The sequence below is a fragment of the Microcebus murinus genome, chromosome 1 (assembly GCF_040939455.1).
Source record: "Microcebus murinus isolate Inina chromosome 1, M.murinus_Inina_mat1.0, whole genome shotgun sequence".
NCBI classification, from domain to species: domain Eukaryota; kingdom Metazoa; phylum Chordata; class Mammalia; order Primates; family Cheirogaleidae; genus Microcebus; species Microcebus murinus.
The window spans coordinates 45,967,007-45,985,184 of record NC_134104.1 but is presented as its reverse complement, the minus strand read 5'-3'; the positions used below and the strand labels follow the sequence as shown (position 1 = coordinate 45,985,184).

Below are 18,178 nucleotides of genomic sequence, written 5' to 3'. Positions count from 1 at the left end.
CGGAGTTGAGAAAGAGGCTGTTCAACCCAAAACCCATGTGGCAAGACTGTTACCTCTGGTTCGCTTCCATCTCCCTGTCAGCAGCTGAAAGGTAGTACTAGCAGCTTTCAGGATAGCTTACCAAGCTGTGTCCCAGGTTGACCTCTTTACTATGGCCTGATAGCTGGTGCTTCCAGACAAAGGGGAAGCCCCATTCTGGGGAATTGTGGAGGGTTGAGGGAGTTCGCTATCTGGGCTGAGATCTGCTGGGGTTGAAGATGGCCCTTGGTGGCAACCAGGCCACTGGGGTTTCATGTGGAAGGGACTGACCCCACCCCTTCAGGGGTGGAGTGGCATGGCTGGTCACTCTCTGATCAGGGACCTTCAGTGGCCTCGGACCCTCCAATAGCCCTGAGATTTAGGCCACATACCAACTTGATAAACCCTGTCGTTGGAGGGGAGAATAAGAGTAATCACTTATTAGTATTATTATTCCCCTAATCACTTATTAGGGGAATAAGAGTAATCACTTCCTAGGCTGAGATGCAACGTATCCCTAGGAATTGCCAATTCCCCCAGGTTGGTGGGTTATCTTCCCCATGACAGGGCAGACTCCACCCTTGGGGGAGGCAAAAATAAGAAAAGACGTTTCCCACTCTGAGACTTGTGGCAGTCTCATCCATTGCCTCCGCCCCAGCCCACCAAAAGAGACTCATCCCTGGAAGATTGGAAGAAAGGAGAAATTTCACTTTCCTGTATGACTTGCTTGTATATGGGGGACCTTGGAATTAAGCAAAAGGGGTCAAAGTGATGTCTACATACAGCTGGCTGGTTTTGATCATCTGATAAGTTCATAATACAAGGGCCTGGCCTTGACACCCAGATTATTGCCAGTTTACAGGCCTGTCATTCAGGAAAGAAAATGTAGACCATAGTCCTTAGCATTTGCATCAATTGTTTCCCCCAACCAGGAGCTTCTCCGCAAGAGTGACAAAAGATCTCTGAATAACATATTAATAACTCCCCACTAGCTACAGATGAAGCAACCTCTGAAGTATTCTCTCTTAGGCTCACTGATACCTGATGTTCCTCTCACCCCACCTAATGTAGTAACAGGACTCTAGGGACCCTTGGGATTGGTAGGACATTCCCTAAAGACTGAGATACCTATATATCCTATTTGGAGACTAAGAGCACAATACAAATGACTTGGAATACTTTGATAATTGACTCCTCTTCACAAGCCATAGGTAACAAAAGAGAGAGTAAACTCAGAGCCTAATATAGTGCCTATGACTCAACCTAGTGGTTGATAGCGGACTCGCACTCACAAGAGTGATCTAACCCTTAGGTGTCTAAGCAAGGGGCAAAAACCCACTAAACTCTGTAGGCAGAAGGTGAAGACATCAGGCCAAAGATAACCCAACAGGATCAAACTCCATTTGATCCTGGACAATACAGGACCAGAGCACATGTCCCCATTTCTGCCAAGAATCATTCCTTTGGAATCACAGAATTTAGCTCATAATCCAGTCCCAGCACATCCAGTCCTTGAAAAAGTATCCAGATGAGAAAGAACCAGCAAAAGATCACAGGAAACATGAAAGATCAGAGAGCCAACTCACCTTCAAAAGAAAATATTTGATCTCCATCAACTGACACCAATTTACATGATATGATTAAACTGACAGAGAAAGAATTCCAAATATGGATTGTTAGAAAAGTCAATGGAATTGAAGAGGAAATAGAATCCCAGCATAGAGAAACCACAAGAACAATTCAGGAAATGAATGAAAAATTCTCCAAAGAAATTGAAATAATACAGAAAAACCAAGCAGAAATCCTGGCAATGAAGGAAACATTCAAGGACCTCCAAAATACAGTGGAAAGCCTCAAGAATATGATGGATCATGCAGAGGAAAGAATCTCACAGCTTAGAGATTATGCCTATGTGCTAAACAAATCAGAGGAAGAAAGGGAACACAGAAACAAGAGACAGGACCAAAGCTTACAAGAAGTGTGGGATTATGTAAAAATGCTGAATCTCGTATTGATTGGGATCCCAGAATGGAAAGAAGAAGATTTACAATGGCAAGAAAACTCATTTCAAAGAATACTGGAGGAAAATATGCTGAGTCAGGCCAGAAATCTTTATATCCAGATACAAGAGGCACATAAGGCTGCTGGGAGACTAAACATGAAAAGGCAATCACCTCATCAAGTGGTTATTAGGTTAACCAAAGTAAACAAGAAAGAAGCAATCTTCCATGCAGCGAGACAATAACAACAAATAACCTACAAAGGAAATCCTATCAGACTAACAGCAGACTTCTCAACTGAAACCATATAAGCCAGGAGGGATTGGATGCCTATACTTAATCTTCTGAAACAGGATAAAGCCCAACCTAGAATTCTTTATATGGCAAAATAAAGTTTCATCTATGAGGGAGAAATAAAGTCCTTCTCAGACAAGCAATCACTGAAGGAATTTACAAAGACCACACCAGTCCTACCATCAGTACTCAGACCTGCCTTACACACCAAACAGGACTACAGACCCTCCTCAAAGTAAATCTTTAAAGAGTTAAAGGATAGAACTTAAACTGCATGATGGCTCAAGGAGTAATACAAAGCAACAGGATTTCACCCAACGATATGAATGGAAATTTTCCTCCGATTTCAATCCTCTCAATAAGTGTAAATGGCTTAAACTGTCCTCTGAAGAGGCATAGCCTGGCAGAATGGATAAAAATCCACAAGCCTAGTATCTGCTATCTACAGGAAACACATCTAACCCACAAAGATGCCTTCTGGCTGAAAGTCAAGGGATGGAAAACTATCATCCAGGCAAATGAAAGTCAAAAGAAAACAGAGGTAGCTATGCTATTTGCAAATAATATTTTATATTTAAATATTTAATATTTTAAATAAGCTTTAAAATAGCAAAAGTAAAAAAGGATAAAGATGGCCACTACATAATGGTGAAAGGGAAGATCCAATAAGAAGATTTAATAATTCTTAATATTTATGCACCCATTGCAGGAGCACCCAATTACATAAAGCAAACTTTGTATGATCTAAAGATCATGTTAAACAATACTGCCATAAGTAGCAGTGGACTTTAACACTCCACTGAATGAACTGGATAGATCCTACAAACAGAAAATAAGCAAAGAAATAATGGGCTTAAACATAGCTCTTGATCAAAAAGGTTGACAGATCTCTACAGAACATTCCACCCAAATAAAGTTGAATTTACATTCTCCTTGGCAGCCCAGGATTCTTCTCCAAAATTGATCACATACTAGACTGCAAATCAGATCACAACAAATTTTTAAAAAATAGAAATTATAGTGTATCTTCTCTGACCATAGTGATTTGAAATTAGAGTTCAACTCCTATAGAAACATCACTTCACAAAGTCATGGAAACTAAACAATCTATTATTGAAGAATTATTGGGTCAAGGAGGAAATTCAGAGGGAAATCAAGAGTTTCTTCGAACAAAATGATAATGGATACACATGTTACCAAAACCTGTGGGATACAGCAAAAGCATACCTGAGAGGAAAACTAACAGCAATAAATGCTCACATCCAAAAAACAGAAAGCTTAGATACTGACAACATAATGAATAGACTCAAGGAATTGGAAAAAGAAGAGCAAACCAATTCCCATCCTAGTTGAAGAAAAGATATAACTAAGATCAGGGCAGAACTAAATGAAATTGAGAACATGAAAATTATGTGGAAGATCTACAAAACCAGAAGATGGGCCGGGCGCTGTGGCTCACGCCTGTAATCCTAGCTCTTGGGAGGCCGAGGCGGGCGGATTGCTCAAGGTCAGGAGTTCAAAACCAGCCTGAGCAAGAGCGTAGACCCCGTCTCTACTATAAATAGAAAGAAATTAATTGGCCAACTGATATATATATAAAAAATTAGCCGGGCATGGTGGCGCATGCCTGTAGTCCCAGCTACTCGGGAGGCTGAGGCAGAAGGATCACTCGAGCCCAGGAGTTTGAGGTTGCTGTGAGCTAGGCTGACGCCACGGCACTCACTCTAGCCTGGGCAACAAAGCGAGACTCTGTCTCAAAAAAAAAAAAAAAAAAAAAAAAAAAAAAAAAAAAACCAGAAGATGGTTTTTCAAAAAGACAAACAAAATTGATGGCCCTCTTGCTAGATTGAAAAGAACTCAAGGAAAACGACTCTAATAAACTCAATAAGAAATGAAAAAGGAGAGATCAAAGCAGACACCACAGAAATCCACAACATTATGTTTGACTACTATAAAAAAACTATATGCCCAAAAACTATATAATAAGGAAAAAATGGACAAATTCCTGGATTCATACAACCTCCCTAAGTTCAGCCAAGACGTGAACAGAGGTAACAGAATTCCTAAATAGAACAATCTCAAGCACAGAAATTGGAACAATAATTGACAACCTCCCCACATGGAAAAGTCCTGGATCAGATGTCTGTATTTCAGAGTTTTACCAAACATACAAAGATGAACTCACACCTATACTACAGAAACTACTCCACACCATTGAGAAGCATGGTATGCTTCCTAACTCACTGTACGAAGCCAGTATCACCTTGATACCACAGCCAGGATAGGACACAACAAAAAAGGAAATTACAGACCAATATCCCTCATGAATATAGAGGCAAAAATCCTCAACAAAATTTTAGCAAATAGAATTCCGCAGCACAGCAAAACAATTCACCATGAACAGGTGGGCTTTATTTCAAGGATGCAAGGCTGGTTCAACATACGCAGGTCAATCGGTGCAATTAGCCTCATAAATAAAAACAAGAACAAAGACCATATGATTCTCTCAATAGATGCAGAAAAAGCATTTGACAAAGTCCACCACACCTTTATGGTAAAAACTCCAAAATAGGCTTAGGCAGCTCATACCTCAATATTATAAAGTCCATTTATGACAAACCCATGGCCAATATCAAACTGAATTGGGAAAAATTAAAACCATTCCCACTTTGAACTGGAACTAGACAACGATGCCACTATGTCCACTTCCATTCAACATACAGCTCAAAGTCCTAGCTATAACAATCAGGCAAGAGAGGGATACTAAGGGCATCTAAGTGAGTGCAGATGAGATCAAACTCTTGCTGTTCACTGATGATATGATATCTAGAAAAGCCCATGGATTCATCTAAGAGACTCCTAGACTTGATAAATGAACTTGGTAAAGTCTTAGGTTACAAAACAAATATACACAAATCCCAGGTATTCATATATGGCAAGAACCATTAAACTAAAACTAAAACAAAAATGCAATACCTTTTACTATAGCACCAAAGAAAATTAAATATATAGAAATATATTTAACGAAAGATATGAAAGACTTATACAAGGAGAACTATGAAAAACTAAGAAAAGAAACTGTAAAATATGTAAACAGATGGAAAAATCTACCTTGTTCATGGATTGGTAGAATCAATATCATTAAAATGCCAATATTACCTCAGTCATCTACAGAATTAATGCAATCCCCATCAAAGTACCACCATCATTCTTTACAGATCTAGGAAAAATAATTCTGCACTTTGTATGGAACCAGAAAAAAACACGTATAGCCAAAGCAATCTTAAGCAAAAAGAATAAACTGGGAGGCATTAGTCTTCCTGACTTCAAGCTGTACTATAAAACAATAATAATTAATTTAGCATGGCACTGGCACAAAAACAGAAGCATCAATATTTGGAATAGGACTGAGATTAGAGAGATGAAACCATCTGCATAAAGTAACCTAATCTTTGATAAAGCAGACAAAAATATACAATGGGGAAAAGAATCTCTCTTCAATAAATGGTGCTGGGAAAACTGAATAGCTACATATAGAAGATTGAATCAGGATCCCTACCTCTCACCTCTCACAAAAATCCACTCAAGATGGATAACAGATTTAAACCTAAGGGATGAAACCTTAAGAATCCTAGAAGAGGTTGGGAAAATCCTCTTGGACATTGGCCTAGGCAAATAATTCTTGAAGAAGATCCCCAAAGCCATCACCGCAACAAAAATAAACAAATGGGACCTGATCAAATTAAAAATCTTCTGTACAACCAAGGAACCTATTAAAGCAAATAGACAACCTACACAATGGGAGAAAATATTTGCTCTCTACACTTCCAATAAAGGTCTGATAACAAAACTCTATCTATAGCTCAAAAGAATTAACAAGAAAAATATCAAACAACCCCCTCATGAGATGGGCAACGGAAATGAACAGAAACTTTTCTAAAGAAGACAGAATAACAGCCAACAAACATATTAAAAAATGCTCAACATTGCTAATCATTAGAGAAATGCAATTCAAAACCACAGTGAGAATGGCCTGTATCAAGAAATCCCAAAACAACAAATGCCGGTGAGGACGTGGAGAGACAGAAACAACTCTTACACTGCTGGTGGGACTGCAAATTCATGCAACCTTTGTGGAAAAGAATTTGGAGATATCTCAAAGAGCTAAAAATAGAAATATCATTTGATCCAGCAATAGCATTATTAAGCATCTACCTAAAAGAGAATGAGACATTTTATTATAAAAAAATCTTTACCCAAATGTTTATGGCAGCACAATTCACTATTACAAGGATGTGGAAACAACCCAAGTGTCCGTCAATTCATGAGTGGATTATTAAAATTTGGTATATGTTTACAATGAAATATTACTCAGTTCCAAGAAATGAAAGCATGCTAGTACCACTTATATTACCCTGGATTGAATGTAAGCCCATTATCCAAAGTGAGGTGACATAAGATCAGAATAACGGGCTCCATATATACTCACCATCAAACTGGTACTGACTGATTGACACTATGGTGCTCAAAGGGTGGCGGTGTTCACCAGGGATTCTGGGATTGGACTGGTAGTCCCACATCTGAGGAATGTGGTGAACATTGTGGAGGGGAAGGACATACCTCTAACAACCCTTGCTAGGGAGACGCAAAGATATAAAATGTAACCAAAATGTTAAGAAAAAAAGAAAAACAAACATTTGTCGGGTGTGGGGCAGGTGGGAGTGGGGAGGAGGGATGGGATAGATATACATAGTGAGCGTGATGCACACCATCTAGAGGATGGACAAACTTGAAGCTCTGACTTGTGGGGGGAGGGGAGACAAGGGCAATGTATGTAACCTTAACATTTGTACCCCCGTAATATTCTGTAATAAAAAAATAAAAATAAATAAATAAACAAAACTACTCTCACAAATAAAATTCACTTTTCAAAAATAGTGAAAAGCACAAAAAAAATATTGTATTCCAACTATGGTGGACTGATATTTTGTATCATTTGCTTCAAGTTTTTGTTTTAATAAAAGAAACAAAATGTTAATGTTTAAGTATCCCTTGACATGCCTCATTTCTGTTTCCCCTTATCTTCTGCAGAAAAGAATTATTAGTGTTTATCCTTGCAGTGTCTCTTTTATATTTTAATATTCATGTATGTCCATGAACAATGAATATTTTTCATTGTTCAGTATGTTTCAGTATTATTTTTATATGTTTTTATATGTTCAATATGTTTCAGTATTATTTTTTAGGTATTTAAAAACAGTACATAAATTGTATCAAAGTTTATCAGTACTTTGCAATGTGCATTTTTTTACTCAACCAAATGCTTTCAAAATCTATGCTGTGAAGAACAGATCTACCTCTTTTTATTTTTTAAAAAATCTCTTAACTGTAGTGTCATATTCTGCTGTATGTATGTTAACATTGTGTTATTTACTCATTTCTCTATTAATAGATGTTCAGATTATTTCCAATTTTATGCTACTACAAGTAATGTAGAAATGAAATTTTTCCTTTACAGACACTAGAGAATGTGTATAAAAACTTTTCTGGGGTACATAGCACAAACTGAATTCCTGGATTATGGGGTATATGCACTTTCAACTATCTTAGCCACTGCCAAATTCTTGGCAGAGTAGTAATGACAATTTAAATTTTTAGGAATGGATGAGTGTTCCCATTTCCTTATACCCTCACCAACACTTGATATAATAGATCTTTTTAATTTTTCCAATCAAATTGGTGAAAAATACTTGTTTTTAATTAGTTTTTTTTATTTCTAGTGAATTGAACATCTTTTCATATAATCATTGATCATTAGGGTTTTTGTCTTCTGTTGAGTTGTCTAATCTTATTCTATGCCAATAGAGGGGACAATTTTTCTCTTCCTTTTTTTCCTTATTTTTCTTTTTATTAAATAGATTTAGGAGGTACCAGTGGTTTTTTGTCACATGGCTGAATTGCATAGTGCAGAAGTATGTGCTTTTAATAGACTTGTCACCCGAATAGTGTACATTATACCCAGTAGGTAATTTTTCATCCTGCACACCCAACCTCCCCACCTCTGAATCTCCAGTGTCCACTAAATCACTCTGTGTGATCATGCATACCCATTGCTTAGCTCCCACTTATAAGGGAGAACATGTGGTAATTGGTTTTGTGTTCCTCGGTTACTTCACTTGGAATAATGGCCTCCAAATTTATCCAAGTTGCTGCAAAAGACATTATTTCATTCTTTTTGATGGCATAGTAGTAGTCCACAGTATACATATGCCATATTGCCTTTGTCCACTCCTCAGTGGGTGGTCATGTATGCTGGTTCCATATCTTTGCAATAAGGAATTATGCTACAATAAACACATTGGTGTAGGTGTCTTTTTTATAAAATGACTTATTTTCCTCTTGGTAGATCCCCAGTAGTGGGATTGCTTGATCAAATAATAGATCTATTTTTAGTTCTTTGACAAATCTACATACTGTTTAACATAGAGGTTATACTAATTTACATTCCCACCAACAGTGTAGTAGTGTCCACTCTTCACAGCATCCAGGCCAGCATCTATTGTTTTTTGACTTTTTTATAATGGCCATTCTGACAGGGGTAAGGTGGTATCTCATGGTGGTTTTAATTTGCATTCCTCTAATGATTAGTGAGGTTCAGCATTTTTTCATGTGTTTCTTGGCCATTTGTTTCTCTTTTGAAAAATGTCTGTTGATTTCTTTTCCCACTTTTTTATTGGGATTATTTATTTTTTCCTTGCTGATTTGTTTGAATTCCTTATAGATTCTGGATATTAGGCCTTTGTCAAATGTAAGGATTGTGAATATTTCCTACCATTCTGCAGACTTTCTATTTACTCTGATGATTATTTCTTTTGCTGTGCAGAAGCTTTTTAGTATGATTAAGCCCCATTTATTTATTCTTGTTTTTGTTGTATTTGTTTTTGGGGTCTTAGTCATAAATTGTTTACCTAGGCCAAAGTCTAGGATACTTTTTCCTAAATTTTCTTCTAATATTTTTATAATTTCAGGTCTTACATTTAAGTTTTAATCCACATTGAGTTAATTTTATTATATTGTGAGACATAGAGATTCAGTTTCATTCTTCTGCATGAGGCTATCCAATTTTCTTATCACCATTTATTGAATAGGATGTCCTTTCCCCAATAAATGCTTTTGTCTGTTTAGGTATTTGGCTTTATTACTGGGTTCTCTATTCTATTCTATTGGTGTGTTTGTCTACTTTTACACCAGGACTATGCTTTTTCAGTTAGTGTCACCTAGTAGTATAATTTTAAGTTAGGTAATGTGATGCCTCCAGATTTTTCTTTTTGCTTAGGATTCTATTCATGTTATTTTTGGGTTCCATATGAATTTAGGGTGGTTTTTTTTAGTTCTGTGAAAAATGATATTTGTATTTTGTTAGGAATTGTATTGAATCTGTAGATTACTTTGGGCAGTGTGAACAGTTTAACAACATTGATTTTTCCAAAGCATGAACATGAAATGCTTTACATTTGTTTGTGCCTTCTTTAATTTCTTTAATCAGTATTTTCTAGTTCTCCTTGTAGAGATTTTTCACTTTTCTGGTTAAGTATATTCCAAGGTATTCCTTTTTTTACTTTTTTTTTTTTTTGTCTATCTTCTTTTTTTAATGTTTTTAATTTTTTTCAGCATATTATGGGGTATAAATGTTATTATTATGCATATTGCCCTTGCTCCCTCCTCCCACCTCGAGTCAGAGCTTTAAGCAAGTCAATCCACCAGTTGGTGTGCATTGCACTCATTTAGTATGTATATACCCATCCTCTTTCCCCCACTTGCCCAACACCTGATAAATGTTATTCCTATATGTCCACTTAGGTGTTTATCAGTTAATACCAATTTTCTGGTGAGTACATGTGGTATTTATTTTTCCATTCTTGGGATACTTCACTTAATGGAATGGGTTCCAGCTCTATCCAGGAAAATACAAGAGGTCCTAGATCACCGTTGTTTCTTATAGTTGAATAGTACTCCCTGATACACAGATACCACATTTTATTAATACACCCAGGTGTTGATGGGCACTTGAGTTTTTTCCACATCTTTGCAATTGTGAATTGTGCTGCTATAAACATTCAAGTGCAGGTGTATTTTTCATAGAGTGACTTTTGTTCTTTTGGGTAGATGCCCAATATTGGGATTGCTGGATCAAGTGGTAGACCACTTGTATCACCTTAAGGTATCTTGATATTGCTTTACACAAAGGTTGTACTAGTTTGTAGTCCCAGTAGCAATGTAGGAGTGTTCCCAACTCTCCACATCCATGCCAGCATTTATTGTTTGGGGATTTGTTAATAAATGCCATTCACACCAGAGATAAGTGATATCAAATTGTGGCTTTGATTTGCATTTCCCTGATGATTAGAGATGTTGAGCATTTTTTCATGTTTATTGGACATTATTCTGTCTTCTTTTGAAAAGTTTCTGTTCATGTTCTTTGCCCACTTTTTAATAGGGTTGTTTGATTTTTCCTTGCTGATTTTCCTGAGTTCTAAATAGATTCTAGTTATCAGCACTTTATCAGATATGTAGCTTGTGAAAATTCTTTCCCATTCTGAGAGTTGGCTGTTTGGTCTCTTGACAGTTTCTTTGGCTGTGCAAAAGCCTTTTAATTTGATCATATCCCATTTATTTATTTTTGTTGATGTTGTGATTGCCTTTGCAGTCTTCTTCATAAATTCTTTCCCTGGGCCAATGTGTAGAAGAGTATTGCCAATGTTTTCCTCTAGAATTCTAATATTTTCACACCTAAGGTCCAAGTCTGTTATCAAGTGTGAGTTGACTTTTGAGAGAGGTGAAAGGTGTGGGCCCTGTTTCAGTCTTCTACATGTGGCTATCTAGTTTTCCCAGCACCATTTATTGAATAAGGATTCTTTTCCCCAGTTTTTGTCTGCTTTGTTGAAGATTAGTTGGCTATATGAGGATGGTTTTATATCTGGGTTCACTGTTCTGTTCCACTGGTCAATGTCCCTCTTCTTGTGCCAGTGTTAAGCTCTTTTAATTACTATAACCTTGTAGTACAGTTTGAAGTCTCATAAATGATACCTCCTATTTTGTTTTTATTGCCTAGGATTGATTTTGCTATACAGTGTCTTCTCTGGTTCCATACAAAGTGTAAAATTATTTTATCTATATTTGTGAAAAATGATGATGGTATTTTAATAAGGATTGCATTGAATCTGTAGGTCACTTTGGTTAGTATAGACATTTTAACAATGTTGATTCTGCCAACCCATGAGCATGGTATATATTCCTCCACCTGTTTACATCCTCTGCTATTTCCTTCATCAGTGTTTCATACTTCTCCCTGTAGAGGTCTTTTACCTCCTTAAATATATTCCTAGGTACTTTATTTTCTTTGTTGCTATTTTGAAGGGAATTGAGTCTTTGATTAGGTTCTCACTTTGACTGTTGTTGGCATATATGAATGCCTCTAATTTGTGTGTATTGATTTTGAATCCTGAGACTTTACTGAATTTATTTATCAATATAAGGAGTCTCTTGGTTGAATTCTTGGGGTTTTCTAGGTATAATATCATGCCATCAGCAAAGAGTGAGGTTTGATCTCTACTGCTACCATTTTTGCTATAGCAAAGACTTTCAGCACTACGTTGAATAGAAATGGAGATAGTGGGCACCCTTGCTTTTTTCCAGTCCTAGGTGGCAATGCTTTCAATTTTTCCCCATTCAGTATGATGTTGGCTGTCGGTTTCTCATATCTGGCTTGTATCATTTTTAGGTAAGCCCCGTCTATGCCTATTTTGTTGAGTGTTCTTATCATAAAAGCGTGTCGAATTTTGTCAAATGCTTTTTCTGGATCTATTGAGAGGATCATATAGTCTTTGTTTTGGCTTCTGTTTATATAGTGAAGTATATTTATAGATTTGTGTATGTTGACCCATCCCTGTATCTCTGGGATGAAGCCCACTGGGTTGTGATGGATTATTTTCTTAATAAGCACCTGGATTCTATTGACTAGGATTTTGTTGAGAACTTTTACATCTATATTCATAAGGGATATTGGTCTGTAGTTTTCTTTTTTTGTTTCATCCTTTCTTGGTTTTGGTATCAGAGTTATGTTGGCTTCATAAAATGTGTTGGGGAGCATTCCATCCTCTTTGATGTTGTGGAATAATTTCTGTAGGATAGGCACCAGTTCTTCTTTGTAGGTGTGGTAAAATTTGGATGTGAAACCATCTCTTCTGGGACTTTTCTTTTTAGAAATGTTTTTTTATTGCTATTTCAATTTCAGTACTTTATATTGGTCTGTTCAGGTATTCTATTTCTTCCTGGCTGAGCCTAGGGAGGCTGTGTGTTTCTAAGAATTTTTCCATTGCCTCCACATTTTCTAGTTTTTGGGCATAAAGGTTTTTATAGTATTCATAAATTATATCTTGTATCTATGTGGCATCAGTTGTATTTTCTCCTTTATTATTCCTAATTGAGTTTATTAGAGATTTTTCTTTTTTGCTTTTCATTAGTCTAACCAAAGGTGTGTCAATTTTGTTTATTTTTTGAAAGAGCCAACTTTTTGTTTTATTAATCTTCCATATAGTTTCCCTGTTGTCAATTTCATTTAGTTATGATTTTATCTTAATGATTTCATTTCTTCTGCTCAGTTAGGGTTGGTCTGTTCTTTTTCCAGCTCTTTGAGATGATTCATTAGGTTGTCTATTTGTGATATGTTTGATTTTTGGATATAGGCATTTATGAAAATAAACTTTCCTCTCAGGACTGCTTTAGCTGTGTCCAACAGATTTTGGTAACTTGTATCACCTTTGTCATTTAGTTCAAGGAGTCTTTTGGTTTCAATCTTGATTTCCTCATTTATGAGGTGATCATTCAGTAAAGGTTGTTTAGTTTCCATTACTTTGTGTAGAAATGAGAGTTCTTGTTAGGGTTGATTTCTACTTTTATTCCATTGTGATCTGAAAAGATATGTGGTATAATTTCTATATTTTTAAATTATTTGAGATATGCTTTGTGTCCTAGGATATGGTCAATCTTAGAGAATGATCCATGAGCTAATGAAAAGAATGTATATTCAGTGGTTTTTAGGTAGAATGTCCTGTAAATGTCAGTCAGGCCCATTATTCTAAAGTTCTGTTTAAGTACATTATTTCTTTGTTAATATTCTGTTTGGAGGATCTGTTCTGTGCTGTCAGCGGGGTATTAAAGTCTCCAGCTATTATGGTGTTATTGTTTATCCATTTGTTTAGATCAAGTACAGTTTGCTTCATAAATCTGGGTGCACCTAAGTTGGGTGCATATATATTTAGATTTGTTATGTCTTCTTGTTGAACTGTACCCTTCACTATTATATAGTGACGTTTTTTGTCTTTTATTACTTTTGTGGATTTAACTACTAAGTTATCTGGAATCAAAACTGCCATACCAGCCTTTATTTGGCTTTCATTTGCTTGAAATGTTTTTCTCCACTCCTTTATCCTTAATCTAAATGCATCCTTGCAGGCTAAATGTGCTTCCTGAAGACATCAGATACTTGGCTTGTATTTTTTTTTATCCATTCGCCCAGCCTATGTCTCTTGAGTGGGGAGTTCAAGCCACTCACATTTATTGAGGTTACTGATAGGTGGGGCTGATTTTTGTTTAATATGTTGGGTTGTACTTTGTTGCTTTGTTTTCTCTCTTGAGCCACGTGGTATCTGGCCTTTGATCTTTAGGTTTTGAGTGGTTTTACATTCATTAGTGTTTATTGTGCTGATCCAAGGGTAGCATTGTTTTGAGTACTTCTTGGAGGGCTGGTCTTATCTTTGTGAATTCTCCCAGTATTTGCTTATATGAGAATGTCTTTATTTCTACTTCATATACAAAACTTAGTTTTGCATGGTACAAGATTCTAGGCTGGGGATTATTCTGTTTTATAAGAGTGAGAATGGGGCCCCAGTCTCTCCTTGCTTGTAAGGTTTCAGTAGAGAAGTCTGGCGTTATTCGGATTCGCTTTCCTTTATATGCTACTTGTTTCTTTCATCTTACAGCTTGTATAAGGGCCTCTTTAGTTGATATTTTGGTCAGTCTGATGACTGTATGTCATGGTGTCTTCCTGTTTACAATGAATCTCCCAGGGGTCCTTTGAGTTTCTCATACTTGGATATCTAGATTTTTAGCAAGGCCTAGAAGGTTTTTCTCTATTATATCTTCAAATAGCTTATCCAAGCCTTGAGTGTTTTCTTCTTCTCCTTCCAGAATCCCCACTAACCTTCATGTTTATTCACAATCCCACAATTGTTGTAGGCTTTGCTTGTTTCTCTTATTTCTCTGCTCTATCTCTGTGATTATTTAATTGGAAGTTTGTATCTTCAATCTCTGAGATTCTTTCTTCTATTTGATCCACCCTGTTCTTGAGGCTTTCCACTTTGTTTTAAATAGATTCTTCATTTCCAGGAATTCTGTTTGATTATTCTTTATTATTTCAGTTTCTTTATTGAAGTTTTCTTCCAGGTTATAAATTTTTTGTGTGTTTGGTTTCTTTGTGTTGGTTATCCATTTTTTCTTGCAAGTCATTGAATTTTCTTACAATCAATGTTTGAAATTCTTCTTCTGTCATTTTAGTATTCTGAGTTTGGTTGATGTCCATTTCTTAAGGGCTATTTTTCTTCTATGTGGCTGTGCTTTCTGTTTTAGTCTTCCTACTTCCATAGTTCTTTCACTTATTTCTTCTCATCTGGATCGCTTGTTGCTTCCTACCTTTAGATTTTCATTTGGATAATGACATACATTGTTTAGAATCTGAGACTGTAGGTGATGTTTGTGGGTGAGATTCCACCACACCCTATATGATGAGTCAGTAGATTCTGTAAAAGGGTGTGCAGAATGACCTCCCTGTCAGTAGGTGGCACTTGCTAGGAGAAGCAGGCTACAGTGTTGTTTTGGGGTCCTGTAACCAGCTCTTTTTACTCTGGAGAGGCACTCTAGTACCTCAGATGGTGGGTGGGGCACTAGGACTTCTAGGTTTGTCCTTATTCTCCACCTCAGTGAAGGCAGGTCCGGGAGTGAGTTTGGGTGGAGCTTGGTTGGATAAGCATTCCCTCAAGCACCACTAATGCTGTTAGCAGGAGCCAAAGGTCTATTCTCTGTGTCTGGGCAAAGCTTTCAGGGAGGGGCTGGAATGGCCCTCTGGCTGGAATAGCCAGAAATTCTACATGTGGGGGTGGGACTGTCTGAGACCTGCCATCTGGAGCAGGCCTCGCTCCTTTCCACCCTCCCCAACTCTGCAGCTTCTCCTGACCATCTGCCAGCAGGCAGGATCTCAAGCCAGTGAGTGCTCCTGGCTGTTATGAGGGCTGGGACATGCCCTGCACAGGATCACACAATGATCTGAACAATTCTACTTGGATAGTAACTACAGAAAAGCAAGATGCATCTATACAGTTCATCTGGCAATCATTCATGCACTTCTCTTTCTGTTGTCTGGATAGTTACTGGCATTTTCTGTGGTTATTCAATACCTGAATTGCAATCAAACAAAATACTTGAAATCAGGAGCCATAAAATCTATTCTTTCTATTCCCCATTAGGCCTGGATAGTGCCTTATATACTATGAGGTTCTAAATTGACAAGAGTAACTAAGTGTTTCTTATATTACAAGATCACATATTTACAAAACATCTCTACTTTGATGTCTCAAAGGCCATTCATACTCAACATGCCCCCCAAATCAAATTAATCACCTTATCTATACACCCACAGCTAGAAAATAAATTTTCCGAGTTACATATTTTGGTTGACAACACTGTCATTCACCACTTGCACAACCTTAAAATATGAAAATCATCCTAGAGTTTGGCTATTTCCCTAAAACTAATTGGTTATTAAGACATATCATGTGTGCTGCCTAACTTCAACCCTCCCCGACCCCCTTTTTCCCCTAGGAGAAGGGGCTGATTTCCCAGAACCCCTTCAATTTCACCTGCTTGGGAGGGCCAAGCAAAAATTGTGTTTGCTTTTAAATGCTTAGAATTACCTAATAAATACTCTTAATATACATGTGTACATATTGCCTATGCTGTAGACAGCTTGAAATTTTAAAATCTGGGCCCCCTCTGAATGTTCAGGTCTAGGCTAAATAGTCCTTCTGACCCAACCCATGATTAGCTAAGAGGGTTCTGCTGCCTCAAAAGCTGAAAGGACCAGTATCTTTCTGCACTGGGATATAATAAGGTGGCAATGGGGAGTAGTCAAAGAAGGATAAGAGTTGATCAGAGTGGGGGAAAAATGAGTTCTTCTTCCTACTTCAGTTATAGAACCTCTATATCTTCAACCACTTAATCAGAAACAATCTTATGGTTCCAATCTTTCTGTGTTTAAAATATCCAAACAACACAAAGTCAAAGCAGGCTTGCTATATTTGCCTAAGGGAGCAAATAGACAAAGTTATCCCTGGTAATGAAGATGGTATTCATTTTATCTCACTTTCATTGTTAGAGGAAAAAAAACTGCTCAGGTCCTGAAACATCACTCACTCTTGCCTCCTACAGCCATAACCCATACAGCCATCTACATGTCCCTGCTTTGCTACTGCCTGCAGGTGCAGCTTACTGCTTGGAAAAGACAAGTACAGTAGCATGGAGTTTGATTAGAGCTAAACCCAAAGGGCAGACACATTCTCCTTTGAAGGAAAGCACAGGGCTTTCCTCACCCACAAAGTGGAACATATTTGTGGGCAGCTGATAGAACCTCAGGGAAAGCACCAAGGTAGGAAACAAGAAGGCCCTTCCTCAGCATCCTCCCTGCCTGATCCACCACTTGAAACCTCCTGGGGAAAGTGGCTCACCCAGACCTAACATGATAGGCTACAAGATTGAATCACTGGCTTCCAGAAGTGGTTCATCCTAAAAATTCTTATTTCGACCCCATCCAAAGAAGCCCTCCACTCATAATGACACCAAAAATCTCACAATTAGAGATAATATTTGGCAAAGCCCAAGTTCTAACTCAGGTGTTCAGTGTTAATTCCCAGGTGTTAGCCACACAAACCACAGACCAGGTCTACACACCAAAAGACGAGAGAAACCAAAGTACCCCAGAAAAAGAGATTCAACAATTCTCTTGGTGGAATTATGACCAAATAGCTAACTTCAACATAAAATGAATACCATTATGGTAAAAAACCTAAATTAAAATTTCATCTATAGCCACACCAAAATAAAGCATTCTTAAGTCTTAATTAGTGACTCATATTTCAAGACATGTGTATAAATTCTAATACACCAAACAAATTTGAAATATTTCTTGAGCTTCACTTTACAATTTGTCTTAACACTCAAAGCAAAGCTACACAAGCATTTATATGTAGCCTTCATATTTCTTGGTTCTCCATCATTCTGTACCAGCACTTTCTCTCCCCAAATTCAACTGTTTTGAGTGGGTTTTCTTAGTTAAATTATCCTTACCTTCATACTTTCCTCAATGTGAAGTTCAATTCAATTGTCTTCTCTCAACAATTTATAATGTTCCAGACTCCAGAGGGAAAAGCAGATGCCAACTGGCCCTAGATCTAAAACTGCCTACTCTTCCTCCTTCCAGACTAAAGCACCTAGCTTATATTTCCAGCACAAGCAGAAAAACCCTCAGACTATGTCACAATGCATTCACATCCAGGGTACACACCCTTTTAACTTCCTGCCTCCCTATCTAAAAACTGTGTCACAGAGCAGTTTCAGGTAAGACTCACCTTGCCATCCCACCTACCAAGCCACTAGCCTCAGTCATGTACCACTTGCTCTGAGAACCAAAAACAGAAGATGAAGAGAATGATTCCAGCAGCAGTAATATAATAGGTCATGTTCTATATGTCAAAATA

At 37.3% G+C, this 18,178-nt stretch overlaps 1 protein-coding gene across 1 annotated transcript in view; it reads right to left on the bottom strand.

The window, feature by feature from the left end:
* Nucleotides 1-17,907, bottom strand: part of LOC105859376 (transmembrane protein 45A-like) — a 36,796-nt gene extending 18,889 nt beyond the window's left edge. The window contains exon 1 of the mRNA XM_012743129.3: nt 17,769-17,907. Coding sequence (XP_012598583.2) covers nt 17,769-17,774 — 6 coding nt within the window. The 5' untranslated portion in view covers nt 17,775-17,907. The remainder of the gene's footprint in view (nt 1-17,768) is intronic.
* Between the last annotated feature and the right edge of the window lie 271 nt (nt 17,908-18,178).